Raw genomic sequence first — 25949 nt, forward strand, 5'->3', positions numbered from 1 at the left:
TGGTTCCCTTCATCGCTTGGATAAACCACAACCTGCATGACAGAGAATCTTCACCACTGCTTTTTGGCAGCAGCCTTTTTTTTTTTTTTTTTTTTTTTTGTACATGCGATTACAGAGAAAATACGAGTTTAAGTATTTTTACATTAATAATGGACCTGTTCCATTGTAGATGGGCTGTAGTGCATATAATATTAGACCAGGACCATAACTACATCTGTACCATTTTTCTGTCTGTGTGTAAGTTTATGTAAACATTTATGAGGCTGATTCCCACCAAACTTGGTCGAACGAACTGTCACCGAAGGAACTGTTGAAGTTTTTTTTGGGGCTGTTGAACAAAATGAAAATTTGCTTTTTTTTTTTAATTGGGTTTGGCTGAAGTCTGCCTGTCTGTGGTGCCTCTGTTCATTACACCTGTGGCCATTCAACATGCAACATGAGACCGACGCTTGCTGAAGCCTCTCCTCACCTTTAAGTGGGCAAATTCATTCATTCCTTTTAGAATACGACCTGTCAACTCGGCCTGCGCCATTTTAATATCTCGCGATGGAAATCGAATTTAGTTTTTCTCGTTTGAAAATGAGAAAAATGACGATGAAGGAAATCTTGAATCTAAAAAAAAAAGGATAATCGTTATCATTTCTCATGCAGTACTTTCAGATAATGCTAAATCTATTCAAGCAGCATGTCCATTATTACATAAAGGTGAATCAGTGGAACTGAGATCATCGGCATCTTTAACCTCCAAAGGGAGGAGAAGAATTCCTAAACTGCGTCGGTATTTATAAGCTGCGGTTTTTCAAGTTTTTGTTGAGTTATATCGTGGTGTTTTTACCCTCCCTGTCCTCCGTCAGGACCGTACAGCCTCTCCTCAGATGTATTACAACAACGTAGGGGAAATCTCCATCAGCCTATCAAACATCCTCACAGATAATGCCTCAAAGCGCCGGAGACGTCACAGCTTTTAGCCACGTTAATCTCTCAAGCACTGCAGACAGAAACCTCCCCTTTTGCTCTCACAGAGGTAATTTGTTTTGCACAGTTACTTTTTCAAAGCGTTAAATATTGGCGAATTGTGAGGCTGGTTTGTTTTATGGGTTGCCCTGTCCTGGGTTGCCAAGAGGGACGTATAGGACAGCTTTTAATGGAGGCAGAAAGGCTGACATTAAATACAGGCCAGATGGACTTTCTCCTATCCTGGTCATAAAAGTTCTTAAGACAGTTCACAAATCAAGGCCTCTCAGTATTATGTTAAGCGTTTGGATTGTTATTGTTATTGTACATTTGCAAATACTCACGTAATTTATAGCTTTTCAAGCACAATTCGAGACTCAACCCACCCAGACATTTTATATGTGATCGTTTAACAGTTAATATTAGGTTGATAAAGTGCCCGGAGCTTTTTACTGTCGTCCATGGAAACTGGCTATCATAACTCTGACAACTGTTCATGCTGCGTGAATTTAGAGCATCAAGACAAGTGCCATCTACTTCATAACTATCACTTCACGTGCTTAACCGGTGCTGAGGATAAAATATCTCCTGTATGGAAAAGAAACAAAAGGCAGCAGGTATAGCCAGGAGAGGAAAAATGAAAAGTGAAATTCAAGATGCTTAACCCGAATGGAAAAACTGCAGCTCTCTGGGGGTCAGTCCTCTTTCCGGAGGAGAGGAAAGTGGACCCTGTAGTAGTGAGAGTATATGGTGGTCTGGGTTTGGGTCACTCACTATGTTGCTGCTAACATGACAGCAAATACCAGAAGGCTTCCAATTTCCTGACTGAGATATACTGTAAAGGCCAGAGTTTCACTCAGCCTCATCACATTACAGACCAGCAGGGTTTTTGTTGTGTTCCTTTTTCCACTTTCAGATAGTTTTAGCAGAGGTGAGAATAGAAGAATTGAGGTTGTTATTACGACTTTGTACTTGTGCAAGAGGATGATGTTACTTCACTGCGTCGGATAATTAAGAAAAAGTTGCACTGCTTCTATGACATTTTCACAGCTACTTGTTACTTAAATAATTCTGTGTTTTATGAAAACTTCCCAAGTAGATGAAACTTAGATAACCGGTCCGCCTTCACTAGTCGAAGCGAATCCAGTTACCGTTTGCTTGCACTTTTTTTCTTGGTGTATTCATCCATCCATTTTCTATGCCGTTTATCCATTGAGGGTCGCGGGGGTGGGGGGGTGGGGGCTGGAGTCTATCCCAGCTGCCATTGGGTGAGAGGCGGGGCTCACCCTGGAGGGGTCACCAGTCCATCGCAGGGCCATCGGGAGCAATTAGGGACTCAGTATCTTGCTCAAGGGTACTTTGACATGGTGACTGGGGGAAGAGAGGATCGAACCTGCGACCCTTGCTAGACAGCCTCTATACCCCTGAGCCATGCTGCAGTATATTTACACTGAAATTTAAGGATGAACTGACATCTAATATCCAGATATTTTACAAATGATGTGGCCAATAGCCAACATCGTCGACATAAAAACAAGTTTATGTGATATTCACATTTTATGCGTATGGAAAGACCGACGTGACCACTGTGAAATTGAAAAAGACATTTTTTTTATTCAAAATTATCTGCAAATGTCCATAAATCATGTATTTAGTGAAAGTTTCCACCTCACCTGCTGCAAAGAAAAAGAGAGCACAACTGGACTGATTTATTCAAATAGGACCAGTACCTACTGATGCCAATGGCGTGCCGGTATCTCTGTGCATCCCTCCCCTGAATACCTTTGGTATGTTTAATAAAGGGTTGCATGCTGCACTTTCGTTTGTGAACATTTGTTTATTAGCACGTACCGCTACATCTCTGGACCATAACACTTCGACGATCCCTGACAGCATCCAATAATCGTGTTCATGCTACGTCGTAAAGATGTTGAACGTTTGATGTTAAGCTGCGAGTCATATCTCCTAAGACTCCGTCAGCTGCGTTACTCATCAACCATACTGGTCATAGCAGCGGCCTGATGGTGATGAGGACGGTGACCGATAGCTGACTCAAACTTACCGTACACGTTAATGATTTGCATCTGGTTAGGAATTTTCTGATTCTGTTGTCGTTCCACACAAAAAAAAAACATGCAAAAATCCAAAAATTATGATGAATGCAATTTTGTGTGTGTGTGTGTGTGTGTGTGGGGGGGGGGGGGGTTCTTAATTATTTTTGAACTTTTTAAAGTTGCCAGATGAAACATACAACAGTTTGGCCTTGCGGGCTGTTGGGAAGCCATTTATTGAGATCTTATAAATTATATTCACTCTCATAATGTAGAAATAACTGGTTGGGAAATAGAAGCAGAAAATGTACTGGAGCAGGATAAACTGGAGAGTTCTTGTTTTGCAGAAAACCGTAGCGCATCTTCATGTTGGGCAGTTACTTTTCAGCATCATGATGAAGCTGACTGGGAAACCAAATATTTCAAGACATTGGGTCCTCCAGCATGAGTGACATGATTTTCTTCTTAGTCATGATATATGAACGCATCTGATAAGGTTCTCTGGAGTTTGCAGCTCTGTAAATAGAGAAGATGAGTGAGTGTGTGTGTGTGTGTGTGAATATGTGTGTGTGTGTGTGTGTGTGTGTGTGTGTGTGTGCGTGCGTGCGTGCGTGTGTGTTCCTTAAGTACTCATTCGGGGTCGTCTCTGCTATCTGGAGCCATTAAATGTATACAAACTATAAATTTCCCTCTTTTCTCTCGCCCCTCTGTGCTACAGGGAAAAATTTGAAGCGCTCAATTGTGTCAACATGCTTACAGGTAGAAGTCTCGCGATTTTTTAGAACGCCATCTATTACAGCGTTATTATCTAGGAAACGACTGCTAGGCTTCCGTTTGACTCATATTTTTTTTTAAAAAGGACATATTTTAGAAATATATAAAAGTCTAAATTAGTTTGCCGGATACACGCAGCAATTTATTGATTAATATTGTGAGCATTTGCAAAAATATGCATTACTTATTTCGATGGACTGAATAAAACACTCTCTGATATTCCAACAAAATTTTGTTACATTTGTGTTCTTAAAATTTGGATTTCCAATTTACTGTATTTGAGCTGAAATTGTCTGCGTTTGTTTTTACTAAAATGGAGAAAGAAAAGAAAAAAAAAGAATTCATGCTATATTTTCACTATCCACGTTTAACAAAATGATTTTACATTACATTTCTTTGTTAAAAATATAGGCCTTGAATGATCGATTGTAGCGAGCAAACACGATAAACTCTCATAATAATAATAATAATAATAATAATGTACTGAACACCGGAATCATATTTTCAAAGTAGGAAACATTTTATTTACAATATTTTCAGTGCAAATTATTTTTTAAACAAAATAGCATATATATATATCCAGACAAAAAAATACACAAACACTGCGTGATGCTCAGAGATCCCACGTATACGGTGAAACGAGTGGTTCATAACCTAAAAATACAAAATCACAACTGCATGTTTCCTTCAGAGGAGGGAAACGTGAAGCTCTGAGAGGAAAACGACAGTGAGGAGGTGGAACGACACGTGGTTCGTTAATTACAGGAAAGGAACGGAGAATACAGAGTGATGCTTCGAACTATTGCTCCTTAAACTCCTGCGCTTTATTTGATCATAACAAGGGATCGTGTTCGACATTTCTGCCCCGAGTCTGGTTTCAGGTGGCAACAGCAACAGTCTTGCCATACCGTGATTTAGTGGCTTGTCGCAGCCACTCCAGATGTGTTTAAACGTCACTGTCGTTCCTCTTGTTAAAGTCCTTCAGAGTTGTAGTTGGTGACCCAGAGCCAACGAGCGCTGCCTGCAGCCTTCATATGAGCATCTGCGGGGCCGCTGTCAACGGGGCTGGGGCCGCTGCCTCCGCGCTGCTCGCCGCGCCGCCGCCGCCGCCGCCGCTGCCTCCACCGCCGCCGCCGCCGTTTCCGCTCATGATCACGCTGGGTTTATTATGCTCGGAAACGTCCAAATGTCTGGAGTTTTCCTCCGCAGCCTCATCCGAGTCACTGTCGCTCCCGTCCTCGCTCTCACACTCCGACTCCATCGGCTCTTTAGGGTCCCCGCTGCTGGACTCCGGAGTCTTGTCCGGCTGCTCCTTCTCCTTGTCTTTCTGAGCCTGGGCCTCTTTGGAGTGTCGCCACTTCATGCGTCTGTTCTGGAACCAGACTTTCACCTGTAAACACAGCCGAGGAGCGTCAGACTCTCTCTCCCTCTCTCTTTCTGCACATATATTAACACACGCACACACACACACACACACACACACACACACACACACACACACACACACACACACACACACACACAACCCCTGCCAAATTTGAAAATTCCCTTAAATTAAACAAGAAACATGAAAAGGAAGGGAATTTTTGGACTATCCGGATTTTGGAACTTTTTTTTGGGGGGGGGGGGGGGGTTAGAGCTCTTACTTCCTCTCATGATACACTTATAGACCAGTATGAATTCACTTCTGTCATAAACTGAGACAAAACAATAGAGTGCACGGTGCAAAGACGTGCAGACAATATATTGTCTTATTTCCTATAGGAAATGCAAAGAAAAGTAACTATTTACAACATGAACATGTCATGTAATTAAAAAGAATTAATCAAGTACCAGCTGAACTGCATGAACTTTGACTTGTTGTGTTCAACCTTATTTGCAGGATGTAAACAAAGACCCCACCTTGTCTGAAGGCCTTTGGTTTGAAATGAATTGTTCATCCGAGTTATACTTATTCGAAAATACCTTGCGTGTTGCAAAAAAACAACAACACAAAAAACAAAATAAACTCTTCTCACGATCAGTTTTTTTTTTTCCCTTCTCCGGGCAGATACGACATCATCGACTGAAACCCCAAATTAGGAAGTTAACATTTCATGTCAGTAACACTTCACAGTTGGTCAACATCAAATGCAGCTCTACTTTTGCGCTCATTTCAAGCCGTCTGCAATACGAATGTGTTTCTTTTAACAGTTTCTGCTGGCATGTTTTCATTTTCTGTGGTGTTGTGAACCCCGAATGCATTCAAGTGAATTTAAATTTAGAAAAAAAAATATACAAACTATCCAAACTATGACAAGTAAAATTAAAAATAAATAAAATGATAGTCTTTTATGTAGGTCTCCGGGTGGTGGTGGTGGTGGTGGTGGGGTGCTCGTACGTCATCCTTGCAAACCTAAAGGTGTGTGTGATTCCTTCTCACCTGAGCGTCCGTCAGCCCCAGCATGGCAGCCAGCTGCTTTCTGTCTGGCTTGGTGACGTACTTCTGGATTTCAAATCTTTTCTCGAGTCCTTTTCTCTGCAGGTTTGAAAACACCGCCCTGGACCATGACCTTTTCCTCTTGTATGTCTGTGGCATTGTGTCTTTAGTCAGGACAGCATAGGGACCTGCATGGAAGACAAGAGGAAGAGGGAGGGAGGGAGGGAGGGATGGAGGAGGGGGGTCAGGAGGTCAAAAAAACCAGTTAAGAGTCAAGCAGAGACAAGCTGGACAGGCCGGGGGGGTCCAGCCAGGTCTGGGACACTCCTACATGTGATGGCTACCTGGGAAGGTGTCCTGAAACTGATGCTGGCCTGATTGTCTGCTGCTGCTGCTGCTGCCTAGTGAACTCATCATGGAGGAAGCGTCGCTCATCCCGGGGTCTATGGCGGAGAAGTACTGGCTGGCCGCAGGCTGAATGGGGATGTGGATCCCTGACTGACGGTTCGAGCTAACGATGGACGTGAGATCTGTTCCAGAGCGAGAGAAGGGGGGAGGGAGAGGAGGGGGGGGGGGGGGGGGCTTCAGTCAGTCGGTCAAGAGTTAGCGCAGTGACACACAGGAAACCTTCTTCTCTCTACTGCTCTGAAGTTTAGAAGGCCTTTTTTCTTGCTGAAGTGATTTGGAGCAAACTACCTGCTGACCCTGACCTCTGACCTCTGACCTCTCTGTGGAGGGGGGAAGAGAGGAGAAGATGTCCTCACTTCTCTTTAAAGCGCTCATTCAAGGTCGTGTTAGGAGGCAGTTGTGTCTTACAAGTACCTCAGTTCTACATTCCTGTGAAAAAGTTGGGAGTTTAAATGTTGATATTCATTCCATCTGCAATGTAAGAAGGTATGAAGACTAAAACACATCCCCATTCGCTGTTTCCCTTTGCTGACATGACAGGAAGCTTCCCTTTAATCTCTCTTATTTTGGGTGCAGTAAAATCTCTGCTCACCTCTTAACGACGACTTCTCTTTGCCTTTTGGATCGAAGTCGGTTGACAATATCCGATCAATTCCGAATTTGAGGTCTTTGCTAGACGGCGGTGGAGCTTGCTGGGAGTTAAATGTGCTTCTGGAGACTGAGGTTAGCTGTAGTCCGTGTCCGTGGTACGGAGACGCGGGACTCACCCTCGCGCCGTACACCGATGCCTCGGGCGCGACAGGAGAAGGTCGCAGCGGGGAGTTACCGGAGTGCCCCTGCGCACGGTGATGATGGTGGTGGTGACCCATATGCACCATGAGGGCCGACGATCCCGGGATGTTCTCCGCATCCCCAGCTTGTAAAATATCTGCAATGCAAAAGGAAGGCTTCTTCATGGTATCCACAGCGAAGCCCCCTGCGCAGTACGCAGACCAGAGACTGAAATTAGATGCGTAAAACGGGTTGAGCCCGGCCGTGTACATCCCGGACACTGCAACGCGGCTTCTTGTCTCTCAGTCGAGGATATTTAGAGGAGAGACATACAGAGAGGCGGTTTAAAGGGAGACGTGATCGTCCTCTGGGCGCCAATTCGCAACTCTGAACTCCAAACTCTGCAGTTCCACTCTGAAGTTGCTTCTCTGGCATTGATTGGTTGCTCTCTGAGCCAATGAGGAGGTTTGCATTTGCTCTTACCCCCCTCATCCCCTCCCTCTCTCTCTCCCTCCCCCCTCTCTCTCTCTCTCTCTCTCTCTCTCTCTCTCTCACACACACACACACACACACACACACACACACACACATAGCCTACATATGAGCGCGATGCATCGGAGAAATTTCCTGAGATGATGGATTGATCACTTAAAGAGGACCCCCCCCACACACACACACACACACATATCTCACTCACCACCACAGACACGACGGCTCTCATGAAGTCGGTCGTGTACGCGTGGATTGTAAAGTTATTTTCACGCAACGTATAAAACTACATTATAGTGTTTTTATTTCAGAATTAACTCAACAAGCGGAGCAACACGCGTGTAAATGAAATCATAATTCTCATTATGAAACAAGTCCAAGCAACTTTTGAACATATTTTTAAAAGTGCTGGGTGAAGAAAGTTCTCCTTGCAGTCGTTGTTCTTATTCTAAGCGCAGTCCCGTGGCGGGAGGAGCTCCTATGAGCTCCGACTCATCCTGTTTTTGATGGACTGTGATTCGCGTTAAATGAGCGGATGCGCCCGCTAGATTTGCTTCAAAAATAGAACCTGTCTCAGTATTTTAGGATACAACAGAAATCCTTATTTCTTCCGGAGCAGAGAGAAGGGGGGGGGTAGTGTGAGTGTGTGTGTGTGTGTGTGTGTGTGTGTGTGTGGGGGGGGGGGGTCCTCTATAATGACTGTTAGAACTTCCCCTTTTCAATATTTGTGCAACTTTATCTCGACCTGCAAGTTGCACGGTGACGCAAATCCGTCCCCACGCTCATAATAAACAGAGGAAATCTATTCCCCGCGAAAACGAAAACACAATTAACTTCAGAGGCGATACCTCATCCGCAAGCAGCCTTTCGAGATTCACACGTTTGGGTTCGGGCCAGTTGGATTCTGATAAACACGGATTTGGATTATAAAAATAGATGCGTGGAGGGAGACGACTTTTTATTATCTAGAAGAAGAAACGTTATTATCGAGCAATTCGAATGATTTATTTACGCGTTTTATGACGGACGCTTTTCATTTTTTGTTTGTTTTGGTCTTCAAAAAAAGGAGTCAATCTCTCTCTCTCTCTCTCTCTCTCTCTCTCTCTCTCTCTCTGTCTCTCTCTCCTTCAGCAGGTGCCCCATGCACAATGTCGTGCCTTTACCCCCCCAACTCCCCCCCCCCCCCCCTCAGAACTGTCCCCTCGCATGTTTCTCTCGCATGTGCTCTGAAACAATGGCTTCTGAAGCCCGCATTCATCGAGTCTTGATTCATGCGTCCGGAAGGGCCGATGACCCTGACTGCCTCCTATCATGGTGTTTTCGAGTGACACTTTTCCGGGTTAAAATTAGAAATGAGATTTAACGTTTGCCCTCCATCACGCAGTCAAAACAATCCAGGGAAGAGGATGTAGCAGACGCAGCACGCCTCGAGTTATTTCAGGTGCTGATGAGCTTTTCAGTGGGAAGAATTAAACCCCTCCACCCCCACCCCCCCATTCCCAGGCCTCAGATCTCTGTCCACCGGGCTGCCGGAGGGTGCTGGCTGGGTGGCTGGGTGGGGGGGTTGTTAGTGAGGGCGGGGAAGCCTCATTATACCAAAAAAAAAAAAAATAAATAAGAACAACCCTTTTTCTCTTTTTAAAAAAACGAGGCAGTTTATTTTGATGAAAACGATAAGAAACTGCAGAATTTTTTTGTTTTAAAAATCAGAGCAAATCTTTCCAAAAAAAAAAAAAATCCAAATTAGCAGGCAGACGGACGATCACTATTTTGAAGTTGAGAAAAATGAACCAATCAACCCACTCACTGATTGGTACGTACAGGAAAAAAAAACAAAAAAAAACTTTCTTGTCATATTTTTCTCATACAAATGATGAAGCGCTGAAAAGCTTTCATTCGTCCGCTTTTCCACGCAATCAAAGAAAAAAAAAAGTAGCAATGTTAAACTGCAGATTCCACAGCACAGCAGCAGCTGCTGCACGTTACACGGAAACCTTCTTTATTCCACTTCCACGTCTCTCAAAGTTCATCCTGTCTACTGTTCTGCTCAGTGCTATATTTCTCTTCATTAACCAGTTTTATCTGTGTGTTTTTAACCCCCCCCCACTCACTTCATTTATGTGAATATATGAGGTTTTTTTTTTCCTTTCATACAATCCTGAATGATTTCTCCTTCAGAAAATACAGTTTCTTTGTTGTTGTTTTTTGAAAGTAAAGATGCACTTTCGTGATTCACAAATCCCTCGCATTGTTGTCGCTGCCAGAGTCCAGTTGGAGCCTATTATTCTCCTTTATTTGCCTGTTTTAAACTCTTCCTCCGTGGAGCAGTAGAAGGGGATTGCAGGTGGGATTTCTGCCAGTGTCTCTGCTCTCAGTGCGTCTCGAGACCCGAGCCTGTCTTAAACAATCGCAGTTACACCGTCAAACACTGCGATCCTGTTTTCCTTCAACTGCAGAAACAGAATATTTCCCTTCACACTGTGCCATCGTATCATCAACAGCTTCCTTTACGGTTTTATTGCGACTGAAATGAGTCATCGAGGGCAGTTTTCAGATTTAAAACAAACAAAACAAAAACAAAACACGTTTTGTGGATTTTTTTTTAATTTTTTAATTTTTTTTTTAGTTTGGGACAGATTCAGTTTTTCGCTTTCTATGAATAAACAAATGGAGTAAAAGAGCTGAAGTGACTCCATCAGGTGACACGCTGACAGTCACACAGTCCTCAGCGACCAGAGCAACGATTGTGAAACGTCCAAACATTTGTGAGTCACACGCAGGGGAACAAAGCCGAGCTGCTGTTGACTACCTGAAGCTCAGCCTCCATTGTTGTTGCCTGATTGCCGGCTGGGTGTTTTTCAGGAAGCCGTGTCAGACGGAGGAGAACTGAACGAGCACCTCGGATCAGGAGCGCTGCTGGATCAGAGGCTGAACAAGAATTAAATGATTTCCATCATTACTCTGAGAATTATTGCTCCCCTCTGGAAGGCTCCAGCTCGAGCCAAGATTACTATTTCTGGCAATGTTTGCCTTAGGAAGGAACTTTCGCAGATTTAATGGGACCTGGGCCATTGTACACAGCCTTCTGTATGGCACGCTGCCATCATTTCCACAGAGAGAAAGAGAAAAGAACCGAAGGATGTGTCTACGGTCAATCCAAAACAGGGCCGTCCCGTTCGTGTGGCACTGAATACGTCGAACTCTTGAATTCAGCTGATTTTTAATTGGCATTTTTATGACGTTCAGGATCTGACATTGTGAAACGTGACCAGCTGCACGTAGCCCAAGGATGTTACGAGCATCTTTGTTCCATGACCTCATCTCAGTCACATTAAACATTATTCACAGGGTCGCTCACATCCTTTAGTTGCAGTATGTAAAAGTAACACTGTAAAGGTACAGGTACTGTAAAAAAAAAACAAAACAACAACTCCAGAAGTATAAAAAGTACTTCTAGAATCATACCTAACGCATATTTTGTCTCAGATTAACAGAATATTACCATCAGGGAGGATTTTACAGGTTTTATAATGCGGTATTTCGATGCGATATTCAACACAAAATATACTGAATGAATGCAGCCAATTAGAAAAAAACAAAACAAAACAAAAACACGCTGACCTGGAAAATGCAAAATCAATGAATTAGTCATGAATTGATCATTATTATCACAGCTTGAACGTAGCAGCTCATTGTTGAAACCGGTGGAGCTGCAGCTCCTTCCTTCAGAGGCCCGTCCACTTGGTTTCAGCAAGAAAATCAAGTCACATGTTGTGTCAACAGCAACTTACCTAAAATAAAGCGGTGACTGACAGCAGCAGGGGAAAATCTAACTAAATAACATTCCGATATTTCAAATAAAGTCGAAGAAATACTCGCACGCACACTGACTCTGCACGAGGTGCTTACAAAGATCATAAATATTCTTACGAGATATGAAAGTGACACGGGGTGATTGAAAAAAAAAATCAGCTTTTATCACGATGCAAAAGAATTCTACACATAACGGCAACGTCACCAGATCTCAACGAAGTTTGTAGAGGCACAACTAAAAAAAAGATGTTTAAAAAAGAAGATGTTTTCCTCTTCGTCAGGGTGGGAATGAAATGAAAATGATTGAAATGCTACCAAGCACACAAAGACTGGGGATATAAAAGCAAATCTACTCATGTTTTTTCACTGTAAATATTTTGTGTGTGTGTGTGTGTGGGGGGGGGGGGTGAATAAAGAGGAGGGGTTTGTAGATGGGAATTGTAAAGATGGATTTTGCAAATGAAGAAGCAGTGAGAGGGAAGTCTAGACTTCATCCTCCTGCTTTACTGAGTTGGAGTTGAAGCTGCAAACTATTGTTACTTATTTATTTCTATTTGTCTTGTTATTATTGTTGTTTTCATGTTTGAAACAGAATTCATTAATGCATTTTCTTGGCTTGTGTGTGTGTGTGTGTGTGTGTGTGTGTGTGTGTGTGTGTGTGTGTGTGTGTGTGTGTGTATTTTCCTCTCTCTTTATAAATCAGGTAGAAAACAAGAACCGCATTCCAAATATAACAAGGAAGTGGAGCAACACAATTCTGGAAGCTCCTCATCTGAAAATCTCACTCTTTAGTTTTGTGTCACGTTTACTGAGCGACTGCAGCAGCTGCAGGAGACAAAAACAATCGCGCGGCCAACATGAGCTTCAAACTTAAAAATCCTGAACCCAAGAAATGAAGGAGAGTTCACGTGCACCTGCAGTCAGTGTGAGGTGGCTGGAGAAAGAATTAGCGTTCGTCAGGTTTTGTCCTTTGCTGTGCAGAGTTTGACAAGAAAGAGGTCAGTAATGTCGACCGATTTGGTTCTTCCAAGCACATCCCAGCGGTGAACTATTTCCAGACTCACTCGTCTCCTCAGAAAACTCAAATGTCAGAGCTTTCAGCCTCAAGATCTGACCTCACAGGTTTGACATCGTCGAAGAGAACGAGCAAAGACAACCTCGAGTGTCCTTTTGTGGTATTGGGGTTCTTGTTTTTGCTCCGCTTGCTGAGGACATTAAGTGGTCATTAGCTGGATATTGGAGTGCTAGACTAATCACACTCACCCCGGCCTGCCCTTCGCAGTAAACAGCCTAAGGGCTGCTCTAATGGAAGCTTTTAAATATGATGGTGACTCAGTGCCTTTGAGCAAAGCCATCTGTTTACATTAGAACAGATTAAAGTCACCTCCTGTGCTGAGGTTCAGGGCCCTCTACAGCTCCAGTGTGCAAATGTACACACGGTGAAATCACACAAGCCGTGAGCTAAATAAGAGAGGAGACTAATGGAAAAGGTCATAATAACAAACCATTAGGCCTACTGCTTCTTCTCTGGCACGGTGGCGAGCAGCCACAAGGAGGAGCATGGAGACCCACTGCAGCCAAACGGCAAGTCTGTCCGGTCAGATGGGTTGGAAATATATTATGAAGAGAGGCAGCCGACGTGTGAGCGAGCTGAGCCTCCCGATATTTTTGATCCAACTGTCGATTGCTGCCACCACGGTAATCAGTTTAGAGAGAAGAAAAGCAGAAGAGCTTTTCTACTGAGGAGATTTGTACGCACAAAGTGAATAAAAAAGGGGGGGGGGGGATCAGTCATTTTGAAGCAAAAGTCCCTTTTCACAGCGACCATTCTGACTTCTCTCTGAAAAAAAGCAGAGGTGTTACTTCTTATTCGCATTTGCATATATTACTTGAATGAAAGAATATTGGAGCGACGAAAAAAAATCCTCTGTTGCGAGTCAAAATCCTGCATTAAAACAAAAACTTAAGTATTTGCAGTAACGAGTGGGCCCGTGTCAAAGTATTAAAGCATAAAAGTAGTGATCTGGTCCCTCTGAATATTAGATTATTAATATGGAAGCACTGAGGTTGTTTTTTTTTTCAATTATATCAAGTGCTGTTTTTGATACATCAGATCTGATGGCTCTTAATTCACGGAGGACAAAAGAAAGGGAATGTTTCTGAAATGTGACCTCGACTGGATGCTGACTTATGGCTGAGGGCACAAGCATCCAAAAAAGTGGAAATCAACTGGTTTACTTATTACAGTTTTTTTTTTTAAGTTGTATTTTTAAGATATTATGTAAATCTTTACGTTAAAGTAACTGACAGGCTAACAAAAGATGTTAAAAACAAAAAAATGATCCCCTTTGAATGGTATAACTGAAGTATAAAGCACCGGATGGAAGTATTCAACTACAGCACGATCAAAACATGTTTTAAAGCCGAGTAAATGTACTTCATTACTGTAGTACTTATCTGTTTTAGTCATTCACAGACTTATTTTTTGCTGTGGGTCTGTCTCATGGGAGGACGGTCACATCAGGACAAATTTATCCAAAAAACTGCTACTGGAAATATCTTTCCATGTAGTCCCCGGAGTGCTTTTACTTTAGATTCGACTTGACTTGTTCTATAACAGATGCTAATGCAACAGTCAATAAACTATAAACATGTTTTTCTCATATATTTGTTTCACACACTCTTTATCACTTCACTAACCACTGTTTTCAGTGTGGCAATTAAGAAAAAAAAAACTACTTTATACACCAAATATCTGTTAAAGGCTCTCTCTCTCTCTCTCTCTCTCTCTCTCTCTCTCTCTCTCTCTCTATATATATATGTTTACTTGTTTACACAATTAAACTTACAACAATTAAAAGTACTTGAAGCTGGTTTATTCTGATCTCTTGTATGAATATTCCAACATTCTTAAAACACTATCTATCTATCTATCTATCTATCTATCTATCTATCTATATATCTATATATATATATATATATATACCTTCCCAGAAATATTGTGTTATATATTTTTTGCAGGAATATTCTAATTATATCGGGGTTGTCGCTCCTTATCACAATGCATTTGTCCTCATAAGGCCTGTAACTCCCATCAACCTAATGTTCTGAATGAAGTGATGGCTTTATATTATAAAAATAATAATAATTATTATTATCATTATTACTCTGCCATCTAGTGGACACGTCCTGGTGTCGGTTCGTGTGTGTGTTTGTGTGTGTGTGTGTGAGAGAGAGAGAGAGAGAGAGAGAGAGAGAGAGAGAGAGAGAGAGTTCCATGTTTATCTTTGTGAGGACTAATTTGAGTTTCAGACCATGTGAGGACATCTTAGGCCTTTAGACTTCATGAGGGTGTTTGGGGTGAAGCCTCGAAGGGTTAAGGCTACAGTTGAGTTTATTCTGTGTGAAAGCCTTGGGAATGTATTATGTCAACCAAAGTGGCGGTCCTCACAAGTACAGTTAGAAAATATGTGTCTGTGTTTGGATTGAAACATACAGACAACCGACATCGGGATCTGAACTACACACACACACCCCCTTACACACCCTTTCAGTCACTTGAGTTTTGTGTGTTTTATGCTAATCATCAGGTACCAATGTGTCTATATGCGGTTAATCAACACATTCTCCTTTCTCCTGCCAGTAGAGCTGGACGGGCTCGTGTGTACCGATCTCAGGGGACTCCTGGGTTTAACCTTTGACCTCTTTTAAAGCGTAAGATGGGTCTTCTGGGAGGATGTTGGGTCCACTCAGGATGTGCAGGCTGGGCAGGTGTCAGCTGCTGCTGCCGAGAGTGTTGACACGGGACTTCACTACTGGCTGTGCAATCGGCCGGTTGGTGTTCTTCGTGGTTCATGGGCTGAACTTCCAAATAAGTTGGTTTTTTTTTCATAATTTCATCTGTGTTTGGCCTTAATTATCAGATTTAAAGAAAACCGAGCCTACAAATACAAGATCAGTGTCTTTTTGAGTAAGCGATCATTGAATGGCTCCTTTTGATTCGATAGTGTTCTTTAAGTCATCTTATATCATTATCTTTGAAGTTATAATTATTTTTTGGATAAAAAAAAAACAGTCGTTTAAAAAGTTGCACATACAATTATCGTAGCAACTAATGATTTAAAAAATAAAATAAAATGTGTACTTCAAAAAAAAAAATACTCGTAATAAAACGGCAAAAAAAGAGATCAAATTCAGCAGCATTTTCAGATATATATCTAGATATATCTAGATATAGATATATCTAGATATATATGTATATTTAAAACCGTCCCTCTTCACCATGACATTACATTGCACACGTGATTTCATGACACTTCCCTTTTTTTCGTAGTTAATCACAACCAGATGAGCAACAGACAAACATGAACAACAAAACGAGTGCAGGTAACTCCAGCTGGGCCGCTCAGGAAGAGCCTGACAAACACATCAAGTATCAAAGGTTCAGAGATGAATTCTATCAAAACAGTCTTTCAACTCTCTGACCGCTGAAACGGAGATTTGAAAAAAAAAAAAAAAAAAAAGGGTCTGTGCAGGCCGTAGTGCCCTAACAAGGCAGTGGATTGGCATTTAGTGCATTAAAAGAACTTGGCACAATCAAACTGCAGTCAGCAACGTTTACAGAAACTGAAATAAAAACATTAAAACAAAATCTGATCACAGGAAAAAAAAAAATAAAAAGGCATGCGGTTTAGATAGATTCAAAGCAGCTTATTTAAAACATGTGATTTGAAAATCATCATCAAGAACCCGCTAGTCAGTATGAGAGTAAAATTAGGTGTCAGGGTGCACAGGTTGATACTGGCTAAAAGGATTTGTGTTCTATTTAAGAAGGTGCATCTCGAAATAAAAACAAAACAAACAAACCGATATTTAAAAAAACAAAGTTCACTCTCACAAATCATGTGAGGGGAAGTTAAAATGAGGTCTGAAAGAAAGTTTTTGACGAATGCTCTGGGAGCGTTTTTAACTCTCGTCACCGGTCTGCACCCGGCCATCACCCAGCAGTCTCTCTCTTTCCCCTGAGCTGCTCTCCTCCTCTGTGGTCACCATCCCAGCGCAGCACGGTATCCTGGCCAGCAGAGGGCGGTGCAGTCCATTGTAGAGCCCCGTTCCCAGCAGAAGGACCAGGAAGCCCAGAACCTGCAGACCGTGAAACTGTTCCCAGCCCAGCCCCAAGCTAACCACCCAGATGACCAGCGTACGCAGGCTGTCCAGCACCATGCGGGTGGTGGCGCTGATCTCTTTAGTGACGCTGATGCCGGCGAAGTTGAAGAAGGCGATGCTGACGGTGTTACCCAGCAGAGCCAAAAGGATGAGAGGCTGGTGTCCAATCTGGCAGAAGGCGTCCAGCGCGTCCTCCAGGACGTGGTGAGGGTTGTCGCTGAAGTTGCCCACATAGATGAAATACATGGGGATGAGGAGGAGGGAGAGAACGATGAAACCGAAGAACCCTGGAAACACAAAACATGATGTAAAATGACCTGCTGACATCAAGACGTCGTCACTGAATCCATAACACACGAATATTATCAGGAAATATGAGACTTGTTCTGCTTAAAAAGAAGAGAACAAGTGAGCTTTTATCCCATTATTGAGTTTATCATTCGTGCAACACTTCATCTGAATTTCAGGTTACAGGTGCAGCGCCCATTGTTTCAGGGGCGGGGCCATGGGTTGTGCGATATCACAAGACGTTCCTGAGAATCCCACACTTTGATCGAAGTCACGCTGACTGGTGACCTGGGTGGCTGAAGGGGGTTTGACACACTTTGTTTGCTACAAAGTTGATGTGTTCTATGGGGAGACAACGAAATGAAGGATGAAAGAGTTCAACTCCGAGACAACTAAAACGAGCGAGCAACCTTAAAGACAGAGAGTAGACGTGACGGTGCGAGGCCACTGTCGCTCCTCGCAATTCCAACAAACCTTTTCTGTTTAGGTACGAGGTTCCCCGGAACTTTTTGGATCCGCAACTGAAACTTTTCAATCTGCGTGCAAAGGTTTCTCATTCAACAGTTTGATCTGAACACAAAACTTACAGATAATCAGAATTTCTTTTGACTTCCAATCTAAAAAACTACAAAAAAAACAAAACCCAAAAGACTGAGCAGAGTAAAGTTTTGCTCTCAAACCCTGTTTTGTCTGACTGAATAATAAAGTCACAAATGAACCTACACCTTCTTTAAAACGTCCATCCCCACTTGTAGGGAGTGTCCATGGTGCGCGTTTGGTTACCTTCAGTGCCAACAGCTCGGAGAGGATGGACGTCATGTCTGTAGACGAGCTTCTCCTCCAGAACCACCTGAACTGAAACAATGACCTGAGCCATGATGATCAGCAGGTCTCCTGGAGGTCAAAGGAGGAGCAGAGGTCAACAAACCTGGGCGACGCCTACACAGTACACCACAGAGGAGAAAGCAGCAATCACCGGTGATGATGTCGCTCAGTTTGTGGTTGTTGTCTTTGTTTCCGCTGAGGAAGTCGGCGAGCCCCACTATCACCAGGCCCAGGATGGTGATGAGGATCCCAATCCACTGACTGGTTGCTAGGCGACGCCCAAGAAACGCCACAGAGAGAAGACCGGTGAAGATGATGACGGCTCCACGCAGCATCTGGAAGCTGGAGGCGCTGGTCATGTTGAGGGCTGCAGACACACAGAGGCCATCTTTAAACATCTGGAGCTGATGAACCTACATCTTTGTAGTACTATGATGTAAAAATACACGCTGTGAAGACATCTTTCTTTTTTAATTCCACGGAACACAAACAATCAGATCAACAAAAGCGTGCATGATGTAAAACTGACATCGTCTCCTTATCTAAGTAGATCACCTCCCCTGTTGCTCCACCAGGGAAGCCTGAGTTGATATTTGACCTTTGTAATACCTTTCAAAAGGAGAATGGATCCACATATCTACCACATATGACCTCCAACCGACCACATATGACCTCTGATCTTGCGTCACATACCTAAGAGTGTTCAGAATGACAGCACAGACACAGGAACTAATAATGTTCTAATGGAAAGGAAAGTCTGTGGTCACGTACCGACATACATGATGGAGGTGGCCAACATGTCACACATTGCGGGAGGGAAGAAGAGGAGGGGGTTGAAGCTCTGACCCGGGTTCATCTTGGGGTCCGGGCTCCGGCGGTCATGGCACAGAAGGATGTAGAAGACGGCGAGACAGCTTAACTCTCCCAGGAACATTCCCACCGCCTGGGTGGAGAGGGAAGTAACAGAGAACCACTCAAGTTTGATGGAGTTTTTGAGTAATTAATTTATTTTCTGTCGTTATCTCATGGTAAACGGTTAATTTATCGCTTTATGTCTGCTTGAACTGCTCGTTTGTTTACTTAATTGACACAAAGAAGCATATTGATGATGGTAATAACATTTATTACTACCCTGAAATGAGTCATTTCAGTGATTTTAATGAATTATCTCGGCTCCAGCACGGGATCTTTCTGTGTGAGTCTGCATGTTCTCCCTGTTCCTGTGTGGGTTCTCTCTGGTTCTCCAGCTTCCTCCCACAGTCCAAAGACATCAAGAGGGGACGAGGCTGATTGACACTCTAAATTGACCGTAGGTGTGACTGTGAGTGTGAATGGTTGTCTGTCTCTATGTGTTGGCCCTGTGATGGACTGGTGACCTGTCCAGGGTGAACCCTGCCAGGATCTGGAATAAACTACTGAGCACAGACAAAGTTTATATTTTCAGTGGGTCAGGGTCAGGGTCAGATGTCCCAGGGAGCCTAAAAGTGCCTTCTATCTTTAAGTAAACTGCTATCATAGTAATAACACACAGGGACTTACAGTATCTCATCTTCAGGTCACGAGGGAGAAGTCCTGTAACTCATGATCTCATGATATCAAATTAACTGTCCCATTGTGACAAGAATATGTGATTTTTCTCAAGATAAATTAATGACCTTATCACAAGATAAACTTAATCACAAAATAACGAGCTAATAGCCAAATCAACCCGATACCTTGAAATTAAAACAATTCATCAATTGGAGGCTTTGTCATACTTCTCTGTATTTGAACATTCAGTTGAAGATATAAACACATTTACCTAAGTAACTTTTTTAAATTTGAAAATGCATAAAAAGCTGTGGAAGAACTTCCCATGTGTTAAATGGACTTTTTCTTTATTGTGGAAATATAGCATAAAACATAAGACAAAAACATTCTGAGCCTGACTAGAAATTTGTACCTAAACTGAGGTAAAAGCGCAGATTTTTTTTTTTTTTTTGCATCATGTAATGCTTAGTGCTGTTACTTTACCTGTAGAAACGGATGAGAGAAGACATGTACAGGGTCGTCGCGGCAACCCTTGGCTGAGAATATGTCGGCCCATCTGTGGGACAAGGAAGGATTATTAAGGTCATAAAATAAACTTTTAGAACGTATTCCAATGATCTGAAAATGAGATTTAACTTGCTTCATTCATTACGACGTGTCGGAAGTCTGTCGGTGTCACAGACCCGATGAGGTTAGTTGGTGGTCAACTTGTAAAGTTAAAAATGCACAGGCCTGCATAAACTTCTGTAGTCGGTCAAAGGAAGCTTGACTGCTGGCATGTAAGCGTCTAGTCTGCATCATTACGCAAGACGAGGGGAGTGATGATGTGGCACTTTCTTGGAACGCAAACTATCTATTTTTGAACTGATCAATGCGAATCACACAGAATTTGAAGTCAGTCATATGATCACGATTGTGAATATGTGGTGAAACCCAACCTACGTGGTGGTGATCTCCACGCCGGGATCATGTGACTGTTGTGTAATGTTACCTGTTAATTCAGCAACATGACACAGCTTGTTCCATCTGACACAATGGAGCTAAAACTGCACCAGTAGCAGTTTTGCACCTGGATGCTACTCAGCCGATAAGACCCACACAAGACAAGACGGGCGTGTGTCAGACCCCAGAAAGCTGATGTTGCACATTATGAGAGAAGCAAAGAAGAGCTGAATTACTGGTTTCACTAAAATGACACGCTCTTCCTTCCTTCTTTACTGAGAGGGAGGACTTCAATGCGTTGGAGTAAAAATCACTGAGGTCATTATTTGATCTGTAAAAATACACGTAACTCATGTGACTCAAATTTGAAAATTGATGCTAATTTTATTTTACTTATCTCGAATACCTTTATTGTATCCGTCTGACCTTAACACACGTTAGCTATTACATCCACATTACTGATGATTATTGATGAAAAAAGGAACTGTGTTAATATTTAGTGGAAGAACCTACCCTGCATCAGTGATGAATCAGTGTGGGTAATTTAACTTAAATAGCATTGTTTTTGATTTGGACTATAATTCAAAATTTAATCGTGTATTTTTTTTTTTTTTTTACTAAATTAAAATGTACACCATTCATAAAAAATCTTCTGATTCATGGTTTTGCCGCTTTTCCTTAATATTTAAAATATAATTTCAGTCAATTTGGACTGTGGACTGTTCAGACAAACCAAACTGTAGACATGCTTTAACTGTCTGGTAAAGTACAATGTGATTTTTTTTTCCTTCTTAATTTTCCCTGATGCTTTAGCGCAAAGTAGCGTTAGAATACCGTTCAGTTAGCCCCCCCCCCCCGTAAGCAGCCTTTATTGTTAGCTCTTTTCAAAGACGGTAAACAGTTGTAGAGCCTCTTCAACAGGAAAGCATTTGTCCTCAGATAAAAAAAAACCCAAACCAAAACAGTCTTAGGTCACTATTAGCTTCCTGGCAGCTAGCTTATCAAGTGCGTCAATACTATTGAAATGTCTCTCTTCCTGACAACAAGACAAACGTGGCCCCTCGTCACACTTGAGTTTAAATAAACGAGTATATTTGTGGCTAAATGGCAGCTAGCATGCCAGCAGCTGTAACACGCTAATAATAACAACCCTGTAACTAACGCGCTTTTAACAAACAATAAACTCCAATTACCTGCCTCACGTCCCCCCCCCCCCCCAAAAAAAATCATTTTCTATATTTAATACATTGTCAGTGCTAAAAACTCTCTCAAACACTGGCTAATCATCACTTAGCGATAACTGGAGGCACATGACACCATAATAAAAGCACAAGACTCACTTAGCCGATAATGTGTTGATAGAACCGGTTATGAGCATTAGTCCAGCCAGGAAGAGCTGGTATTTGGTCCAAGCCATGCTGGACGTTTGGACTCACAGACCAAATACACACGACCACCGAGCAGGGTTTGTTTGAAGGGACCCAGGTTGTTATTCCAACTCTCTATGTAGTCCTCAGTCAGGGAACGCCACATGACAGGTCATGTGACCGGTTGCAAACAACGCGGCGCATTCAAGACCGTCGGATGTGGCACAAACGGAAACAAATGCAAGGGAACGTCATAGTGATGGTGTTATAAAACTAGTAAAACTTGAAGAATACAGCCTGTCAGATTAAAAACGTCTAAAATCTGTTATTGTCATTCAATATAAATACAGTCATTCATCAATAGCACAACAATCATTTTCTTTCTGTCGAAAACCTTTTAGACTAAATCTCGAGGAGCTCTCTGATCTCGATAGTATCCATCCATCCATCGTCATCTTCCGTTTATTCCTACACATTAAGGGTCACGGGGGGGCTGGAGCCTATCCCAGTGTCAACGGGCGAGAGGGTTCACCCTGGACAGGTCGCCAGTCCATCACAGGGCCAACATAGAGAGACGAACAACCATTCACCCTCACATTCATACCTACGGTCAATTTAGAGTATCAATCAGCCTAGTTCCCAATTGCATGTGTTTGGACTGTGGGAGGAAGCTGGAGTACCAGAGAGAACCCACGCAGACACGGGGAGAACATGCAAACTCCACACAGAAAGATCCCGTGCCCGAGCCGGGACTAGAATCCGGAACCTTCTTGCTGTGAGGCCACAGTGCTAACCACTGCACCACCATGCAGCCCCTAGATAGTATCAATGTGACAAATAAAATCCCACAGTCCCACAGTCACAGCCATATGCTGTGAAATTTATCGAATTTACTTTCAAACATGACCATATTATTTCTAATTCTAATGTTGAAAACTCCTTAAACCTGCCCTACAAACAAACATTTATGTGACCGTTACAGGCGCTTCCCACCTGCAGCTTCAGGGACTTCAAACACTTCAACATGTTTGTGTGACCATGTTTGGTTTTAAGCTCCATCTTAACCTGTGGATCCCCAAGACTGAAATGTAGTGACAAATCAGTTTTTAGTCTGTCTACCTGTAGAAATTACAAGTTTACCAGGGGATTTTAAAGGCATCATGACCGGCATCGAGGACAAACAGCAGGTGGAGACAAAGACCAGATAAGATAAGATAACAATTCAGAGTGGGAACTCAAATCTCACCCTTTGAAATCCCCTTTCATTTATAACTGGAACATGCATTGTTGCTGTCCGTGAGGATTCCATGTTCCAAATGGTCTTTTTAAATGATAACTGCACTGCAAGAACCTTTAATCCTCTGTGGTGAAATTTCTCATTCTGTTTTATCTCTGCTGCCGCTGCTGCCGCCTTTCGTCTCCTCGTTTCATTCCTCTGGATTAACAGGGTGCTGAACAGGAATTTTTTGGTGACATCCTAGACACTTGACGAAAACAAGGAGTCATCGGCTCAGGGGCTCCTGAGGAGGCGTCTCTCTCTTCAGTGCAGACAGGAGGAAAACCTCTTGGCTCTCAACACTTGACATTTTACCTGACAGCAGTCTGCTCAAGTGCTGGTATCAGTGACAAAAACTGTCTCATGACTGATCAGATTTTCCATGGGATTAAAGAAAACCTACAGTGATAATACCAGCAGGTTAGATAGACTGGTGGGCTGGATCGTAAATTAACATGTGCAACAAACCAACATACATCTTTGATTTGATGAGACCCATAAATAAATGTGTCGTAGTCCCACAGATTAGAACATGTAGTCATGATTTTGCTGTGTGCGTCAAATGACAGGTTTATAATCTGGTGATAAATTGGGTTTGTGCGCCTCCATGGCCTCAGGGCTCACATACCCCTTATGAATTAACATCTTTTTGCACCTTCCTCATAATGAACTCAGCAACGACTGGAACACAGAGAACGTCAGAACTTAACTGGGGTTTTCTTTTCTTTTCAGTGGATTTCCTTCCAAGCTATTTCGCTTACTAGTCAGTCATTCTTGAACTTTACTGGTCAGTTTATCTTGAATCTACAGTCAAGTTACTTCCACTCAAATAACTTTTAATTTTCTTATTTCTTATCAAATGGAGTGATAAGCACTCAAAGAAGCGAGCTGTCTCACCTGATATATTTACAGGTGTTTAAATTACATCAATTGGATTTTGTCTTCTACACACACACACACACACACACACACACACAAACACACACACACACACACACACATCTCATGGTGAATACAAATGAAATCCTTAATCATAATTTAAGCTTTGTCCCCATGGCAGCACTAACGGAAAGACATTGTGTCTCAAAATGGATTGAGATTTTCTTTGTTTTTCGGGCAAATTTGTCATTTTAAGTTGAATTGTTTCCGAAAATACATCAATTGCAGTTTTGCAGGGAGAAATTGAAATTTTTTTCTTTGGTCATGGAAGAAACAAGGTCAGTGCAATACCCCCACCCCCGCACCCCCAAAAAAATCACCATTTTGATGATTTATGAAAAACTGAAAAGGTCCACCTCCAGGGGAAAATGTGATTTTTTTTTGTCTCTGTGGAGCTTCACTGTCTACAATGTATGAGTAGAAACTGTTTTCTCGTTCGTTCATTGATGAAAGTATAAATTTCCTCACTGTAAATCCAGTTTGTTGAGCGGTGCTATGAACAGGATTTGTGGAAACTGAATACGGTCCAAAATCTAACACACACAAGTAAATGTGGAACTTTGAAGCCTCTGGGTTCCAAACGGTGAGAACGGACGTTGTAAGGAGACATCTTATGAAATATAAAATGAAACACATTGTATATTCATGTAGTCTTACTTTTTAATGAGGGAGAAGAGAAGGTGGCATTTTAAATGTCGTTTTGCTGAACAAATAGTGTTCGACACAGATTACAGTAAGAGTGCTTTGTTTCTCTTGGTACATATGTGGAGAGGGTCTCTAAGACGGTTCATTATACCCCTTCACAGTTCAATATTTCTATTTTGTTGGTCGATTTATCAATATTAGCTTGTATTTATGGTCAAAAGGCTCCCATTTACAGCTCTTTAGGCCATGACTCCACTTGTCACAGTCAGAAATGACTGTTTGCCTCCTCCCGCAAAAAAGCCAACTCTGTCATAACTGGAAATGTCCCACTTGTTACAATAACCAGAGTTTACTTCCCATTACTGCAAGAAAAAAATCTTTGTGGGTGGTGCTTTTATAGGAAAAAAAAAAAATCCCTTGTGGTGCGTTAAGGGGCATCGAATCTACACGGCAGGTTGAATTACAAGACTTCAAATCCGAATCAAAATAACTGCTCCCCCCCCCCCCCCACCTTTTTCTTAGTCAGCACATCAGAGCACCAACATAAACGCACGAGCACTGAAAAAGTGAGTTTTTGTGTGACGGCCCCTTTAAGATGGAAATGTTTTTTTTCGGGGAAGACAAGGGCAAGACAGAGTCAAAACAAAACACCATTCAGAGGCAGATGAAATAGAAAACAATAACAAGTCAATTAGAGTCATTTACCAAACAATTTCATAACCTTGTATCCAGCCAGACAAATCTAATTCCTCAGTTTATATTCTAGTTGATGAAAAGCTACAGTGAAAAAATATTTTCCACCTTTGTCCTTGAACATAATAATGGAAGTCATGGCTCTGAGTCTCGAAGGTGTAAAGATGTAATATCCTGGACTAGGATGTTGGGTTGATAGATGAACAGTTAGCATCTTTGTACCCTGCAGGCATACACTGAGAGCATGAAAGCATGTGATTGGAGCTGATCGTCCTCTACAGTGAACCTGACTTTCTTCAAATGTGCCCTTGAAGAGTCACAACATCTGTGGCAGCCACGATCGTTTCACGCCGGATGGCCTGGAAACATTTGGTGGACAGCCAGACTTCGGGTGTGAGGTTGGAGCTGCTGGAGTGGAAGATGACGGGGGAGTAGTTTGTGTGCCCGTCTGTGGTTGAGGACGGTCACGGCTTGTTAAGAGCTTCATGTGACAACTGTCAACCTTTTTGGCTTCAAACTGATCTGAGTTATTCATGATCAACGCTCAGCGATGTTCACCTGCGCGTACCGCGACCCCCTGACTGCTGTTACATAAGATT

General features: G+C 42.5%; 2 protein-coding genes across 3 annotated transcripts; both read right to left on the bottom strand.

Moving 5' to 3' along the window:
* Nucleotides 1-4209: 4209 nt before the first annotated feature.
* Nucleotides 4210-7808, bottom strand: hlx1 (H2.0-like homeo box 1 (Drosophila)). 2 transcript variants are annotated; one of them, XM_086189464.1, is made up of 4 exons: nucleotides 7199-7808; nucleotides 6543-6728; nucleotides 6202-6386; nucleotides 4211-5169 (listed from the first exon to the last, which is right to left on the bottom strand). In XM_086189464.1, the coding sequence occupies exons 1-4, from the start codon at nucleotides 7647-7649 to the stop codon at nucleotides 4810-4812; spliced, it is 1182 nt and encodes a 393-aa protein (XP_086045590.1). In that variant the 5' UTR covers nucleotides 7650-7808; the 3' UTR covers nucleotides 4211-4809. The 2 variants fall into 2 exon arrangements, with proteins under 2 accessions (XP_086045591.1, XP_086045590.1); XM_086189465.1 differs by lacking the exon at nucleotides 6543-6728 and having other exon boundaries at nucleotides 4210-5169.
* An 8086-nt stretch (nucleotides 7809-15894) lies between these two features.
* Nucleotides 15895-21965, bottom strand: slc35f6 (solute carrier family 35 member F6). Its single transcript, XM_086189372.1, has 6 exons — nucleotides 21771-21965; nucleotides 19972-20044; nucleotides 18730-18901; nucleotides 18110-18325; nucleotides 17917-18027; nucleotides 15895-17132 (listed from the first exon to the last, which is right to left on the bottom strand). The coding sequence occupies exons 1-6, from the start codon at nucleotides 21845-21847 to the stop codon at nucleotides 16645-16647; spliced, it is 1137 nt and encodes a 378-aa protein (XP_086045498.1). The 5' UTR covers nucleotides 21848-21965; the 3' UTR covers nucleotides 15895-16644.
* Between the last annotated feature and the right edge of the window lie 3984 nt (nucleotides 21966-25949).

The sequence above is a fragment of the Aulostomus chinensis genome, chromosome 20 (genome assembly GCF_037954235.1).
Source record: "Aulostomus chinensis isolate RoL2024-O1b breed Wild chromosome 20, RoL_Achi_v1.0, whole genome shotgun sequence".
Taxonomy (NCBI): Eukaryota; Metazoa; Chordata; class Actinopteri; order Syngnathiformes; family Aulostomidae; genus Aulostomus; species Aulostomus chinensis.